At 51.3% G+C, this 17,497-nt stretch overlaps 1 protein-coding gene across 1 annotated transcript in view; it reads left to right on the top strand.

Moving 5' to 3' along the window:
* Positions 1–17,497, top strand: part of PCNT (pericentrin) — a 118,379-nt gene that overhangs the window by 42,336 nt on the left and 58,546 nt on the right. The window contains 2 exon segments of the mRNA XM_026447415.2: positions 853–1,408; positions 16,654–16,800. Coding sequence (XP_026303200.1) covers positions 853–1,408; positions 16,654–16,800 — 703 coding nt within the window.

Here is a 17,497-nt window from a genome sequence, read left to right as displayed (position 1 = left end):
CAGAGGGCCCCGCTCAGGGGTTGGAGAACTTGGGGCCGCAGAGGGCCCCGCTCAGGGGTTGGAGAAACTCACATTCAAGTCGCCAGGGCTGCATGAACACAAGCAGGATGTTCTTCTCCCCAGGCTGTGACACTTGTGCTTCGTGGTGGAGCTGAGCCAAGGAGGCCCTCAGGAGAGGCTTCCAGGCACAGAGGTGCCCGTGCCTCTTGCCATCTGTCCTGTGTCTCCAGTGCCCTTTGGAGGCCTCGGCATTTTGCAGGAGCCTCCGGCTCCAGGCTCTTTGGCCTCCTGATGAGAGCAGGTCCTTCTGTGAGGACTCTCACTGCTTCTGTCTTTGGCCCTGAGTGCCGCCTGCACCTCCTGAATTCACTGCTGTGGGATTCTAGTCACTGTCATGGGGTTCTCAGGCCTCGCCCTCCCCATGGCCCCTGTGGACAGTGCCCCCTCCCTGCTGAGGAGCAGAGATTGCCTTGGGATTCTTGGTTGGGATCTGGCTCGGACGCCCTGGTGTGAGTAGGAGGTTGGCTGTACCTGCCGTGAGTGGCTCTGGTGGGGATATGTGTGCACCGTCTCTTGCCAAGGGTGCTGGGTCCTACCTGTGGTCTGTGACCTGGTGACTCCCATGGCTTTGGCCTTTGGCCTCTGGGCTCCTCTGGCTTTTTGGGGCCTCTTCACTCTCCCACTTGTTATTTCTGGTGGTAGACGGAGAAGTACTAAGAGCAGTTAAAATCCCCAAACGAAGACCTGAACAGTTGAAGTGGCGTTTCCTTTAGGAAACTGACTTGGCTTTTGCAAGGATCGATGCTTCCTGGGTGCGTATTTAGCTGTCCTGTGTTCACTTTGTTGCCACAGGTTTTTAGAGGAACGTAAAGAGATCACCGAGAAATTCAGTGCAGAACAAGATGCCTTCCTGCAGGAGGCCCAGGAGCAGCACACCCGCGAGCTGCAGCTCCTCCAGGAGAGACACCAGCAGCGGCTCTTGTCAGTGACGGCAGAGCTCGAGGCCAGACACCAGGCCGCACTGGGCGAGCTGACAGCCTCCTTAGAGAGCAAGCAGGGGGCTCTGCTGGCCGCGCGTGTGGCCGAACTGCAGACGAAACACGCTGCCGACCTCAGCGCTCTGGAGACCAGACATCTGTCCAGCCTTGATTCTTTGGAATCCTGTTACCTGTCTGAAATTCAGACCATCCGTGAGGAGCACAGGCGGGCCCTAGAGCTCTTACGAGCAGACTTTGAGGAACAACTGCAGAAACAGGACTCTCTTCACCAAACAATTTTGACTCAAGAGTTGGAGAAACTGAAGCAAAAACATGACGAGGAGCTGCAGTCTGTGTGGGACGGCCTGCAAACCGCAGCGAGCAGGGAGCTCACCGGAACCGTGGCTCACGAGCTGCAGGGAGCGCACCAGGTAAGGCGCACGGGCCCTGCCCCAGCTCAGGGCAGACCTCTCCCCCACCCGTGTGTTTCCACCGTGTGTCACATGTCTGCGTACGTGCTGTGTGTGCCTGTGTGGGCGTCTGTATGTCTCACAGGCTGCCGAGATCAGTGGGGACTTCTGGTCTCGTTTTGAACTGGGCCTTTTTTTTTTTTTTTATTTTTTTTATTTTTGAGACAGAGTCTTGCTCTGTCACCAGGCTGGAGTGCAGTGGTGCGATCTTGGCTCACTGCAACCTCCGCCTCCTGGGTTCAAGCGATTCTCCTGCCTCAGCCTCCCAAGTAGCTGGGATTACAGGTGCTTGCCACTATGCCTGGTTAATTTTTGTATTTTTAGTAGAGACTGGGTTTCACCATGTTGGCCAAGCTGGTCTCGAACTCCTGACCTCAGGCGATACACTCGCCTTGACCTCCCAGAGTGCTGGGATTACAGGCGTGAGCCACCGCACCCGGCCTGAGCTGGGCTTTAAAACACCGAGTTGAAGGGTTATTTTGATCACAGGCACCTTGCTAAAGGCTTTGCTCTCGTATGTATGTGAGAGGGCCCAGACCTTGGTGTGGGGTTTTGTGGGCTTTGGAGTATTCCTCAAGGCTGACCGGCACTCCTGCAGCAGACTTGGTTTCCAGGTGCTGTGGGTAGATCTGATTGTCGTGTTGCCTATTCAGAGCCTTGGGCCCCTCCTTTATTGATGTTTCCTGTAATTAAACCCTTTTGCCACATTTCAAGAGCAGTGATGGGCCAGGCATGATGGCTCACGTCTGTAATCACAGCAGTTTGGGAGGCCAAGGCAGTTGGATTACTTGAGCCCAGGAGTTTGAGACCAGCCTGTGGTCTACAAAAAATAAAAACAATTAGCTGGGCATGGGGGCACTCACCTGTAGTCTCAGCTACTTTGGAGGGTGAAGCAGGAGGATTGCTTGAGCCCAGGAAGTCGAGGCTGCGGGATGAGCTAAGACTATGCCATTGCACTCCAGCCTGGCCTGTAACAGTGAGACCCTATCTCAAAAAAAAAAAAAAAAAAATCAAAAATAGCTCACACCTGTAATCCCAGCACTTTGGGAGGCTGAGGTGGGCGGGTCACAATGTCAAGAGATCGAGACCATCCTGGCTAACACGGTGAAACCTCGTCTTTACTAAAAATACAAAAAATTAGCCAGATGTGGTGACGGGTGCCTGTAGTCCCAGCTACTCGGGAGGCTGAGGCAGGAGAATGGTGTGAACCCTGGAGGCGGAGCTTGCAGTGAGCTGAGATCCGGCCACTGCACTCAAGCCCTGGCGACAGAGCAATACTCTGTCTCAAAAAACAAACAAACCAAAAAAAGCAGTGGTGGTTCCTTTGCCAGGCACTTCAGGTTTTTATCATGAAGAAGATTTTCTGGCGAAGTCCCTGTTGCCCTGGCTGGCGCCCAGCTGCAGAATCTGCAGTGCCTGTGACTCAGGAAAGGACACATGTTGTCTTATCACACACACCTGGCACTTTCTCTGCCGTCCTGCCGTCAGTGAGGTCTCTGAGGTCTTCCCGCCTTGGAGGAGATGAGTCTGCTCTGCTGAACATGTGGGGCCGCTGGGCTGGCCTGTCTGCCTGCAGGCAGGGGATGCGTAGGCCTGGCTGCAGGGTGGATGGGGCATGGTCTAGAGCTGATGAGGCAGTTAGAAATGGCTGTTCTGGCAGATCAATACCTTGTCAGACGTTTAGGAAGTACATATTCCGAATTGTAAACCAGGGAATTGGCAGCTCGGATTAGATGGACGCGTTCTTTTCCCGATACCAGCCACGGGAGGGCTTCCTCCTTCCTGACTGTGCCTGACTGGGGGACGGTTGTGAGGCTCCGGAGCGCTGGCGTATTGTTTCCTTTCCTTCAGCTCTGTGTGAGAACAGGAGAAAAGTGGAACTTTCTTGAACCTCCGTGGGGTTTCATGTTATGTTTCAGGCTGTCCGTTTTGTGTGGTCTGAGCATGTGACCTCGGGGCAATTCCTAGAAAGCAGAACCTGTTCAGGGCTCCAACTGCTGTCGTGAGCACAGTGCAGTCAGTGTCTGTCCCGGGCCTCTGTCCTGTCCTTGTCTTTACCAGATGTCAGGGAGTTCTGGGGGTTTGTTTCTGTTTTGTTTTTTAAGGGGCAGGGTCTCCCGATGTTGCCCAGGCTAGTCTCGAACTCCTGGCCTCAAGAGATCCTCTTGCCTTGGCCTCCCAGGTAATTGGAATTACAGGCGTGAGCCACTGCTCCCAGCTTGGGAGGTGCCTCTTGAGAGAAGCTGGAGCCAGGTTGTCTTTCTGGACAAAATTTAGAAAGGGGTCTGATGCTGCTGGGAGCTGCCCTCCAGGCGAGTCCTCAGATGCCAGCTTCAGCTTCCTTTCGTTCCCACTTTTGATCACGGGCAAACAGATGCTTTGGAGAATAGCGCTTGTTCCCAAGTTGTGGATTTAAAATTAGGTTTTCTTGGTTTGTTTGGTTTAAAGAAAACGAAGTTCTGAAAGAATATTCAGAAAGGAGGAACTTGCATATCACACATAAAGTATGTATTTCAAACGATGGCCTGATTTAGTCATGGGAAGCATGTGGAGTGTGTGCACCTTCCGTGCCCTGCGTGGGGATGTGGCACATCTGGATGTTTCCCGGACAGAAGGAGCTGGTCATGGCCCTGTGCAATCAGAGACGCCTGCTGGAGGAAGAGAGGACCGAAGCCCTGGACAGGGTGGGTGCCGAGGTCCTGCTCCTGGAGCATCAGCGGCTAGCGGCCCTGCAGGAACTCAGAGACGCACGCTGCCAAGATGCAGAAGCAGCAAGCAGGGCAGGCGGAGTTGGGGGAGCCGGAGGTTCTGGGGGAGCTGGAGGTTCTGGGGGAGCCGGCGGAGTGCTGGGGGAGCTGGAAGTGCTGTGGGAGGGGGCTGTGCAGATGAGCAGCTCCATGGGTGTGGTTCCCACAGGGGTGCCTCCCGGGTTTCTCTGCCTTGAGTCTTCATCGGAGTGTTGAGGCACTTATGGGTACACTTGGAGGTGCTGGGATGTGCGTGCTAGGGGTTTCTGTGCTCAAAGGGTACAGCTTCGTGGGGGCAGATGTGTCAGTGCCCTTGGCCAGCAAGCAGCTGCAGGGGTGGGCATCTGCGGGAGGTGTCTTTGGTTGGCCTCCGTTCCCACTGGGGCCTCTGGAGGGCAGCGCTATGCCCTGGTCTGCAGGCAGCGAGTGGTCTGTGGAGCGACCACACATCTGTCCTAAAGGCTAGTTGGCAGCTGGACGAAAAACAAGGTGGAGGCGATTTAGAGCCTGGGAGGCCGGGGGTCAGGGAGGCCGGGGCTCATCCCGGGTGTGGCACTAGGTGGCTCGAGGGATAGTGAGGGGCGCCTGCCAGCTGATGATGGCAACGGAGGGGCACGGAGAGCCTGGAGGCTGACGGGGGAGGCCACGCCGAGCTGGAGGGGCCATCCCAGCTTGGGCTGCTGTGGGGGATGTGGCTTGTGTGGATACAGAGCACGTTTAATTGCTCTTACAAATCTGCACACAGGCTGGGCTTGGGGCTCATGCCTGTAATCCTAGGGCTTCAGGAGGCCATGGTGGGAGGATCTCTTGAGCTCAGGAGTTCGAGACCAGTCTGGGCAACATAGTAAGAGTCCACTTCTAAAAACAAAAATTGGCTGGGTGTGGTGGCTCACACCTGTAATCCCAGCACTTTGGGAGGCTGAGGCGGGCAGATCATGAGGTCAGGAGATCGAGACCATCCTGGCTAACACGGTGAAACCCTGTTTCTACTAAAAATACAAAAAGTTAGCCAGGCATGGTGGCAGGTGCCTGTAGTCCCACCTATTCTGGAGGCTGAGGCAGGAGAATGGCGTGAACCCAGGAGGCAGAGGTTGCAGTGAGCGGAGATCGCACCACTGCCCTCCAGCCTGTGCGACAGAGCGATACTCTGTCTCAAAAAAAAAAAAAAAAAAAAAAAAAGAAAAGAAAAATAAGTAAAAATTAACTAGGCATGGTGATACAGGCCTGTAGTCCCAGCTGCTTGGGAGACTGAGGAGAGAAAATTGCTTGAGCCCGGGAATCTGTGGCTGCAGGAAAAAAAAGAAAGAAATCTGCACACACTATGGTTTACTTTCTTTCTTTCTTTTTTTTTTTTAAAGACAGCGTCTCAAAAAAAAAAAAAAAAAAAGGCTGGAGTGCAGTGTCACAATCCTGGCTCACTGCAGCCTCTGCCTGCCAGGCTTAAGCAGTCCTCCCACCTCAGCCTCCCAAGTAGGTGGGATACAGGCACGTGCCACCTCGCCTTGCTAACTTTTATTGTTTTGTCGCCCACGCTGATCTTGAACTCACGGATTCAAGTTATCCTCCCACCTTGGTCTCCCCAAAGTACTGGGATTACAAGCGTGAGCCCCTGCACCTGTCCAGTGTAGTTACTTTTTCATTTTTTAAAAAATCTTTTGTGTCAGTATATGCATAAGCACTGGTACCAAATTGTGTCAGAAGAAGCCAGACCGAGCAGTCGGAATCTCCCTTGGATTCCCAAGGTGGCTGTGGAGAGGCCTGGCTGAGGTCCCCTGCCACCTGCTGTGGTCTTGACTCTCTGCATCCATGCAGGACTGCATTTAAGCAGCAAGGTCTCCCCACTTGTGGACCTGTGCACCTGCCCCACCCAGGCACCACCACCCCGCCTGCTGGCCTGCACGATGAGCGCACACACACACACAACACATGTGCATACACATAGCACATGCACACGCACAGCACATACACAGCACATGCGCACTCACACAGCATGTGTGCACACACATACACACAGCACATGCAAACACACAGCACATGTGCACATATAGCACATGCGCACATTCACACAGCACATGCACACAAACAGCACACACAGAGCACATGCACACATAGCACATGTGTACACACAACACATGCAGGCATAGCACATGTGCGCACACAGCACATACATAGCACATGCACACACACAGCACATGTGCACTTGCACAACACATACTCATACACAGCACACATGTGCACACAGCACATGCACACATAGCACTCACAGCACATGTGCACACATAGCACATGCAAACAGCACACACAGCGTGCACACAGCACACGCAGCACACACACAGCACGTGCACACTGTACATATACAGCACATGCATACACAGCACATGCGCAGAGCACATGCACACCCATGCAGCACACATATGCAGCACATGCACGGCACATGTATGTGCACACAGCACACATGCACACAGCACATGCATACACGTAGCACATGCACACACAGCACACGTACATATAGCACATGCACACACAGCACACGTACACATAGCACAGTTACACAGCACATGTGCCCATACATGACACACACAGCATATGCACATACACAGCACATATGCACACACAACACATGCACACATACAGCACATGCGCACGTGGCACATGTGTGCACACGGCACATGCACACGCAGAACACACAGCACATGTGCCCATACAAGGCACACACACACAGCCCATTCACACATAGCACATGTACACACAGGACAGGCACACACACACACAGCATATGCTCACAGCACATACACAGCACACACAGTACATGTGCATTCACACAGCACGTGCTCACACACAGCACATGTGCACACAACACACAGCACATGTGCCCATACAAGGCACATGCACACAGCACACGCACACACGCAGAACATGTTGCACACACATCACATACATGCAGCACATTCACACAGCCCATGTGCTCATACAAGGCAAATGCACACACAGCATATGTGCGCACACACATACAGCACATGCACACACACACAGCACACGCACACACGCAGCACATGCTTGTGCACACAGCACATACACATAGCACGTGCACACACAGCACACACACGCAACACACATAGAACATACACATGGCATGTGTGCACACAGCACACACAACACGTGCACACACAGGGCACATGCTCATACAGCACATGTGAACGTGCACAGCACTTTCTCATATACACAGCACATGCACACACCCAGCACATGCACACATGTCGTTCTGCATGTTGTCCTACAGGCTGAATGCCTGGGATCCTCCTGTTTCCGTGTTCTGGGTCTGTATGATCTTCTGGCCTTTCTGTTGCGGGGAGGGTTTGAGTCTCTGTTTGGAGCACTTAAGAAATAACTGGCAATTTACTTGAAACATTGTGTGCAAATTTTAGGTAGTTTGTTTTTGTATATACTGTTTCAAGGGGGTTTTAAACGAGGACATGCTAAGATCTCATTTCTAGCCATAAAGGAAGGCTTTGCACCTGACGGGTTTGCTCAGTGAAGAGGGACTGCTCCCGAGAATGGGTGACGCAGCGCCGGATTCTGAGGTTAGAACTGACTTGCTTCTTCACATGGACAGCTCTGGGTGCTGCCCAGTGTGGACACTGGCCCCTCAGTCCTAAGGCGCAGCCCTGAGACCTGCACCCTGCTGGGCATTCTGTAGATCTGTCTTCTCTGGAAAAGTCAGATTCTATCTCCCTTTTCTAAGGACTCATGCTAGAGGAATTCTGTCCGTTTTATCTGCACATAGCACAAAGAGGTGTTCATTTTCTGAAATGGTGTGTCATCTGCATCTTTTAACCTGTACTTTTGTTCTTCTAGGGTGACTGTTTTTGTTGTTGTTGTTGTTTTGGAGAGAGGATCTTGCTCTTTTGCCCAGGCTGAAGGTAGTGATGCAATCACAGCTCACTGCGACCTTGAACGCCTGGCCTCAAGTGGTCCTCCTGCCTCAGCCTCCTGAGTAGCTGGGACTACAGATGTGCACCACCATGCCTGGCTAATTTATTTTTTGTATAAATGGGGTCTCACTGTGTTGCCCAGGCTGGTCTCAAATTCCAGGCCTCAAGCAATCCTTTTGTCTCAGCCTCCCAAAGTGCTGGGACCATAGGCGTGAGCTGCACCTGGCCTGGACTAAGAGTGTCTTTGCAGTATTTTTCTAGTTGAGGTACAAGTTTGCACGAGTAAGTTATCTTTTTACTTTGCTGCTAAGAATGTGCATGTCAATACTCTTTTTTTTTTTTGAGACAGAGTCTCGCTCTGTCGCCAGGCTGGAGCTCAGTGGTGTGATCTTGGCTCACTGCAACCTCCACCTCCCTGGTTCAAGCGATTCTCCTGCCTCAGCCTCCCAAGTAGCTGGGGCTACAGTGTGCACCACCATGCCTAGCTAATTCTTGTATTTTTAGTAGAGATGGGGTTTCACCATGTTACCCAGAATGGTCTTGATCTCTTGACCTTGTGATCCACCCGCTTCACCCTCCCTAAGTGCTGGGATTACAGGCGTGAGCCACCGTGCCCAGTCTTAGGTTTTTTTTTTTTTTTTTTTTTTTTGAGATGGAGTCTCGCTCTGTCGCCAGGCTGTATAGTGCAGTGACGTGATCTTGGCTCACGGCAACCTCCACCCCCCCGGGTTTAAGCCATTCTCCTGCCTCAACCTCCTGAGTAGCTGGGATTACAGGTGCATACCAGCACACCTGGCTAGTTTTTGTATTTTTAGTAGAAAGAAGGTTTCACCATGTTGGCAGGCTGGTCTCAAACTCCTGACCTCGTGATCTGCCCGTCTCGGCCTCCCAAAGTGCTAGGATTACAGGCGTGAGCCACTGTGCCCGTCCGCTCAGATACCCTTTTATGTGATTGTTTTGGTGTAGCTGATTTCACAGAAGAAAATAATTGGGCTACGGGGAGGTGGGATGTACTGTTTGTTTATATTATCTTTTTTGGGGCTGATGGCAGCATTTGCAGAAATAGAATAACTCAGCAAGCCCCCGGTCCCGCTGGTTAGTGGGGTACACACTCAGTATATCAGTCCCTCTCTCCTCCTGATTGTTTAGAAGCAAATCCAAGACACCATGTGTCTGCGAGTGAGGTGTTTTCCCCCAGTACAGCATAACCAGGATTTATCCGTCTCACCTAAAACACCCACAGCGATCCCTGCATTTCATCACAAGCCCAGCCCACGTGCCAGTCTCTTCTGGCTCACATCAGGATCTGTGTTTGTTCCTGTGATGCTGGTCACTGTTCCCTCGTTCCTGCGAGTGTGTTGGTAGATCCACAGGCCTGTGATTGGTGAGAGTGCCTCTCTTGTGGTGGCCGCTCCGCTCCTGGTCTTTCCTCAGGCTTTACCCTGTGAAAAGACTTACACAGGCCGGCCGCAGTGGCTCACGCCTGTAATTCCAGCACTTTTGGAGGCCAAGGTGGGTGGATCACCTGAGGTTGGGAGTTCGAGACCAGCTTGACCAACATGGAGAAGCCCTGTCTTTACTAAAAATAGAAAATTAGCCGGCCATGGTGGCACATACTTGTAATCCCAGCTACTCGGGAGGCTGAGGCAAGAGAATCACTTGAACCCGGGAGGCGGAGATTGTGACGAGCTGAGATCGTGCCATTGCACTCTAGCCTGGGCAACGAGAGCGAAACTTCGTCTCAAAAAAAAGACTTACACGGAGCCCTGCCGAGCCCTGACGGGAGTGTTTTGGGTCATTGTCCCAGAATAGCTGGGCTGTCCTGTTCTTCCCCTGTGGCGATGCTTTATCTCAGCCTCAAATATCTTTGCACCTGTTGGAACAGCAGTCACTTGTCAGCAGGGTGACGTGACCTACGCTTGTGGGGTGATTGAATTACTTTCCGGGCTACCGCCCTTGGGAGTTTGGTTGTGAGGAAAGTCCTCTGAAAACGTAAGCTTGATTTCTTTTTGATAGAAATATGTATCCCATAAGATTCCCCCGCCCTGCCCTGCCTTGCCTTGCCTGTGCTGGTAACACGAAGCAGAGCTGAGTGCAGAAGTGAATTGCATGTGGCCGCTGTGGGGTGCTCAAGTCAGTCTCATCAATTTCTTGGATTAAAACTCAAATCTTTTCATAGGTTAATTTTTTTTTTAATATTGAGAGAATGTTAAGGTTGGTTTAGACAGTGTTTGAATGTCCTGAATGCGTCCTCAGTTGAATGTCTTTGCCTTCTGACATCGGTTTTCTCTGTGCATGCCACTTATTTATGATTAAAATGTATGTGATATTTTTCTGTGATTGTGTGGATTTTAGAAAAACCTGAAAATAACTTTTTTTAAAAACATCTTTTTGATACGGACTTCACAACTTAGAACATGGTCAGTTTTTTTTTTTTTTTTTTTTGAGGCGGAGTCTCCCTGTGTTGCCCAGGTTGGAGTGCAGTGGTGCAATCTCGGCTCACTGCAAGCTCCAACCCCGGGTTCACACCATTCTCCTGCCTCAGCCTCCCGAGTAGCTGGGACTACAGGTGCCTGCCACCACGCCCGGCTAACATTTTGTATTTTTAGTAGAGACGCAATTTCACCGTTAGCCAGGATGGTCTCGATCTCCTGACCTCGTGATCTGCCCACCTTGGCCTCCCAAAGTGCTGGGATTACAGACATGAGCCACTGCGCCCGACCAGAACATGGTCAATTTGAAGAGTTTCCAGTTTTTTTCCTGAAACCCCCTGGCAGAGCCTGTAGGAGCCTTCTCTGCTGGGGGTTGCAGAAAGAAAACCTCCTTTGAGCCGTCCCGGTTGGGTTGAGGGGGTGGCCGAGGACGCACGCTTCTGCACGACACTGCGGCTGAGCCAAGGCCCTGGGCCTGAGGGATCACACGTGGGGCACCGGCTGTCCCTCTGCTGGGCCTGCATGCCTGTGACCTGCCCAGCCCTGCCCGATGTCTCCTGGGGGCTGCCCCTGCGAGGAGCCACCTCATTTGGCCTCCACTACCTCCTACGTCCTCTGCAGGTCTGTCGAAGGCCCGAGAGTGTGTGGGCAGGACAGGGCCAAGCGTGGACAGTTAGGGTGGCTCCCCCGGGTTCGAGGCGGTGCCTGCGGGTGGTGCTGTGCCCTGAAACAAAGCAAAGGTCAAGACTGGACACGCGAAGCTTCCAGCTGCCAGTGGGTGGAGGGAGCGCTGCCTGTCTGCCATGCCCGGGCGTCCTGGTGGGCCATGTGCAGTGTTGGCCCTCCCTGGCCGGAGTTCTCTGTGGAGCCTGCCCTCTACCCTCTCCATCTGCAGTGTGTGGCTCCGGGATCCAGGAGGCCGCGGGGCTAGAGCGCAGAACCAGCTGTGCTGCTGAGTAGGGCGTAGCTGGGGGCATCTGTGGCTTAGGGCAGGCTCCGCAGGCTGTGGGAGTGTGTGATGTTCTTGGGCTCCCGTGGTGGCCTCAAACAGAAGTTTGATTTTCTCATCGTTACACAGTAGAACTCAATGAGAGATTTTTGTCCAAAGAGAGTAAGATGTTCAGAGGCCACTGATTTCAGCCTTGGACTCTTGCCACATCCTTTGCTGGGCACAGGGAGCACAGAGGTTTGCCCTTGGGCCCCACAGGCTGACACTGTGGGCGCCAGGAGGGAAGTACCTGGTTTGTGCCTCACTGGGCCTGAGGAGCCTGTCCACTGTGACTGTGAGCGCGAGCTCACACAGTTGTGGGCACCATGGCGGTGCCTTGTCTTGCGGATTCATTTTCCTATTTCCCAGTCCCTTGGCCTCCGTCCTGCCGGTCTGCGTTGGCATTTGGGGTTTTGTTCTTCAATCCACTGGCATTTCGTGGTGGGTATACCCAGAACCAGCATCCCTGTTTGGACCTCTTACTCCTGGCCCGCTGCCTCCCCCCTGGCTTTTGGTCTGGATCAATGCGTCTGGCCCCCAGGAGACACACTGCCGATGGTTGGGGCAACCGCAAGGTAATTAAAGTTCTTTGGAAACTTTGTAGTGTGCCACAGCTCAGAAGTTAATCTGGAGTCCTTCTTTCAAACAAATGGAACTAAATCAAATCCAGGAGAGAAAGTTCATTAAAGTGAACTGTACTCACAATTCCAAATGGTCTGGAGACCTTGAGAGTGACTTTAGTGTTGTGCGCTGTGAACCTGTTTCTACTTCCCGTGACTAAGATGCAGCTGCGCAGCCTACCTGGCACCTTCAGCAAGTTGCAAGCCTGCACGGGGGGCACCCGATCCTTTATCCTTTTCCTCCCCATGGCTTATCACATGAAAAAGGTAGAGAATAAAGGTCATTTCTGGTGTCAAACGTTCCATGTGTTTATTGAAACTGTTGCCCGAGTTACTTCAGAAAAGGCACTCACTCAGTGTTGACATCTTCTTCCTCCTGAAGCCAGTGGAGCCCCAGCCCTCAGCCCTCCTGGCCCTGCTGGGTGGGGAGCGGGAGCCGGCACTCCCCTCCAGCCGTCCTGGAGCAGCAGGTCCCACTGCTGAGGACACGGGCTCTGTGCTGTCCTTTCCTGCCTGCTAAGTAGGTACAAAAAACTTACTTTATCAATTACCTTTTCACATGCCAAGTTAAAACACAAAATTTCATTGTCTTAAAACTGAGCTTTTTCTCGGCAACTTTTGGCATGCGTTTTAATATTTAAATCTGTTGTTTAACATACCTTTTCTGCTGAGAATCTGTCATCACTTATCTTAAGTTTATTCTAATGTATTTCATCCCCTCAAAAAGAAACCCCCAGTGGCTCGTGCCTATAGTCCTAGCACCTTGGGAGGCTGAGGCAAGAGGGTTGCTGGAGCCCAGGAGTTCAAGACCAAAAATAAAAAACTACTAAAAATAAAAAAATGAGCCTGGCATGTTGGCCTGCCCATGTAGTTCCAGCTACTCGGAAGGCTGAGGTGGGAGGACCGCTTGAGCCCAGGAGGCTGAAGCTGTAGCGAGCTGACATCGCACCACTGCACTCCAGCCTGGGCGACAGCAAAACGTTGTCTCAAAAAATAATAAATCAAAATTAAGGAAGAAAGAAGAAACCCCCCACTCGTTAGCAGTTACTCCCCATTCTCCCTCCTGCCCCATCCCTGGTGATCTGCCATCTGCTCGCCGTAGCTGTGGGCGTCTTACGTAAATCGACTCAGCGTGTGCCCTTGGCATCCACCACTTTCACTTCGTGTGTTTCCTGGGTTCACGCACGTTGTGGCAGGTGTCAGGACTTGCTGGATGTTTGTTTTCTGTACATCTTACGCCCTTTTTGTTCCTGTATTCCTCCATGACTGCCTTTTTTCACTTTCATTTCCTTGATGTTTCCTTTACTATACAGTGGTCCCCTCTTACCCACAGGGGAAGGATTCTAAGACCCCCAGTGGGTGCCTGAAATCATGAATGGTTCTGAACCCTTATATGCTGTTTTTTCCTATACATACCTGTCATCAACTTTTACCTTAAAGGAATCACCCTGTAGCATCTCTGGCATGTCTGAATTGCACCGTCATCAACTTTTAACTGAAAGGAATCACCCTGTGGCGTCTCTGGCACATCTGAATTGCAGCATCACCTCTCTTGCGCTTTGGGGCCGTTATTAAATGAAATAAGGGTGACTTGAACACAAGCACTGGGATGCTGTGACAGTTGGTCTGATCACCGAGATGCCTGCCTGTGGGCGGGTAGTGCTTGCCACGTGGATAACGCCGGACAGAGGGATGACCCCCGGCCTGGCCTGCCAGATTTCCTCACACTGTTCAGCTTGGGGGCAGGCAGTTTAACACGCATAAGGGTTGTTTACTTCTGTAATTTTTCATATGGTATTTTCAGAATGAGGTTGAACACAGGTAACTGAAACCACAGACAGAGGGGACTGCTATTTATTGAGTTATTTTCTTAGCACTTGCCCTCAGCATTACAGCAAGCACCTTCTAACAATCTGGTTTGGATTAATACCAACTTAATTTTAAAAGCTTACAAAATTATTTGCTAATGTAGCTTCATTCCCTATCTGCCCTTTGTGCTCATATTGTTGTACCAAGCACATCTTTCTTTCTGTGCCCTTTACACACGTGTCTTTTAAATCGGGAGGAAGAAGAGTTACAAACAAAAGCCATGTTGTTTTGTCTCCTGTTTTCCCTGTGTCATTACCTGCACTACTGCTGCTCATTTCTTCCTGGGAATTCAAGTCTGCTGCCTTATGTTTCAGCCCGAAGGACTTCCTCTGGGATTTCTTGAAGGACAGGTCTGCTAGTGATGAATCCTCTTAGCTTTTGTTTTTGTGGGAATGTCTTAATTTCTCCTTCATCCTTGAGAGATAATTTCCTGGATGTGGACTTCAAGGTCCACAGGCTTTTCCTTCAGTGCTGGGCGGGCTCTCCGCTGCCTCCCCTGTCAGCCGGGGCTCTGTATTGTGAGCCGTGCCCGTCTTCCCGGGCTGTGTGTCGTGAGCTGCGCCCGTCTTCCCGGGCTGTGTGTCGTGAGCCTCGCCTGTCCTCCTGGGGCTACATGTCTTGAGCGGCACCCATATACCCACCGTGCACTGGCTGGCCTCAAGCTTTGGCCTGAACACTGCTGAGGTTTGGCTGTGATGGGTGAGGTGTGGGTCTCTGTCAGTTGGTCCTACTTGGAGTCCATTGAGCTGTATGTGGGGATTATTATTATTATTATTATTGTTATTTTCATCAAATTTGGGAGGTTTTTGGCCATTGTGTCTTCAGGGGTTCCCTCTGCCCTTTTCTCTCCCTCTGTCTGGCCCCACAGGCCTTGGAGACTCTGCTGAGTTTTCTTCATGTTTCTTTCTGTTCCCTGACTGGATCGTCTTAATTGACCTATCTTCCAGCGTGTGATTTCTGTCTTCTGCCTGCTCGAGTCTGCTGCTGAGCCTCGCTCTCGTGAATTTTTTTTTCAGTGATTGTACTTTTCAGCTCCAGATGTCAAGGGAGCTCTATTTCAGTCTTCCTCTCTGCTGAGGGCCCTGTGTGTGTTGTGCCCTCTGGGCTCCGGCGGGCGGTGGACAGCCTGGCCCTGGCCTTCACCCCTGCTGTGCCGAGCCACATGGCCACGACAGCCAGCCCCGGGCCTCTTGGCCTTTCGGTGTGGGCACAGCCCTGTGCGTGTCCACAACTTGTAGAGTCCCAGAAGATGTCAGAGCTTTTCAGAGCCCCCTGTGGACGTCTCATTCTCAAATGTTTTCTTTTGTTTTTCCAGCAGCCCCTTAGTAGTCCCAACTGGTTTCTCTACTGCGGGCAGCTGCAGCTATTAAACACTTGCCACTGACTGTTTCCAGCCAATGCCCTGGGGTGGAATTTCTGACACCGAGAGCTCTGACCCAGTCACAGCAGCTAGGTGCCTGGCAGGTGGGCTTGGGCAGTTGTGCATGGAAGTTTTGGGGTATTCCAAATCCATTCTGTCCCCCACCCCACCCCAGCAACTACTAGTTTTCAGGGCTGTTAGATTGGAGAGGAGATACGGGGTCAGGGCAAAGTTAAGCACCCGAAGTTTGTTCTGATGGACACTCAGCCTGTGTTTTCCATAAACACTCCTCTGGTTGCAAACCTGACCAGATTTCCACAGCTCTGAAAACATTGGTTTTGATGGTTTTTACCACTTTTGCTTTTGTAGAGGAACAGATTTTGGAGGTCCTTATTTTGCCATTCTAGAAGTGCTACCTCTGTAGGTTTAAAAAAATAAGCTTATTTCATTAATTTAGTTGGCCACGTGCAGTGGCTCACACCTGTAATCCCAGCACTTTTGGAGGCCAATGTAGGCAGATCACTTGAGGTCAGGAGTTCAAGACTAGCCTGGCCAACAGGTTTTAGTAGAAACCCTGTTTCTACTAAAAGAAAAATTACAAAAATTAGTTGGGTGTGGTGGCAGGCGCCTATAATCCCAGCTACTCGGGAGACTGAGGCAAGAGAATCCCGTGAACCTGGGAGGCAGAGGTTGCAGTGAGCTGAGATCACGCCACTGCACTCCAGCCTGGGTGACAGAGAAGAGTCCTTCAACATAGGTAGGTAGGTAGGTAGGTAGGTAGATAGATAGATAGATAGAGATACATAATTTAATTCATCTGTTGAACCTTATTTAAAAGTTTTTGTTATTCAGAAAGAAAGAAGGTTTAATCTTTTAAAAGGGAAGAAACCTGGGTTTCCAAATATCTTGGATTTTCATGGCTGTAATCCCTTGATGGTGAACTTCTTAGTGTGAGTCTTGAAGATCTTACAGGAGCTATTTGGGAATGGTAGTGAGCAGTTGCTCATGACACCCAGCTGTCACCAGTGCAGACTTGTGTCTCCTTAAGTGTTTTATCTCCAAAACCAGGACTTCGTGTTCCCAGTGAAGTCCTCAAACCCAAGTTTTGTGTGATGGGGGCCGTGTTCTGGCTCATCACGGCTCTTGGTGCGGAGTGGGGGCTCCGTGCATATCTGCTGAGTGTGCTGAATTCTAGCTAACAGCAGAGAATGTATTTTTCTAACTTACTGGTATTTTTTATTGTTATTGATGCATACAGGGTGAATTTGGAAGTGAAAAGAAAGCTGCTTTGCATGAAAAAGAGGAGACACTTCAGCTCCAGAGTGCGCAGGCACAGCCTTTTCACCAAGAGGAGAAAGAGTCTTTGTCTCTGCAGCTTCAAAAGAAGAATCACCAAGTCCAGCAGGTGTGTGGAATGTGCCTTTCCCTTGTGATAAGATGTGTATAGCATAAAAATCATTTTCATCTTATTTCAGTGTGTAGTTCAGTGGCAGAAGTGCATTCATGGTGTTGTACATTTACAGTGTTGTGCATTCAGTGGCAGAAGCGCATTCACGATGTTGTGCATTCAGTGACAGAAGTGCATTCACGGTGTTGTGCTTATTCAGTGGTGGAAGCGCATTCACAGTGTTGTGTATTTGGTGGCAGAAGCGCAGTTCACGGTGTGCATTCAGTGATGGAAACGCGTTCACGGTGTTGTATTCAGTGGCAGAAGCGCATTCATGATGTTGTGCATTCAGTGGCGGAAGCGCATTCACGGTGTTGTGCTTAGTCAGTGGCGGAAGCACATTCACGGTGTTGTGCATTCAGTGACAGAAGTGCATTCACGATGTGCTTATTCAGTGGCAGAAGCGCATTCACGGTGTTGTGCATTCAGTGATGGAAGCGCATTCACGGTGTTGTGCTTATTCAGTGGCGAAAGCGCATGCATGGTGTTGTGCATTCAGTGACAGAAGTGCATTCACGATGTGCTTATTCAGTGGCGGAAGCCCATTCACGGTGTTGTGCTTATTCAGTGGCGGAAGCGCGTTCACGGTGTTGTGCTTATTCAGTGGCAGAAGCGCATTCACGGTGTTGTGCATTCAGTGGCAGAAGCACATTCA

This window comes from Piliocolobus tephrosceles, chromosome 19, assembly GCF_002776525.5.
Source record: "Piliocolobus tephrosceles isolate RC106 chromosome 19, ASM277652v3, whole genome shotgun sequence".
NCBI lineage: Eukaryota > Metazoa > Chordata > Mammalia > Primates > Cercopithecidae > Piliocolobus > Piliocolobus tephrosceles.
Note: the sequence above shows the minus strand (reverse complement) of the source record. Positions and strands in the feature narration are given on the sequence as shown.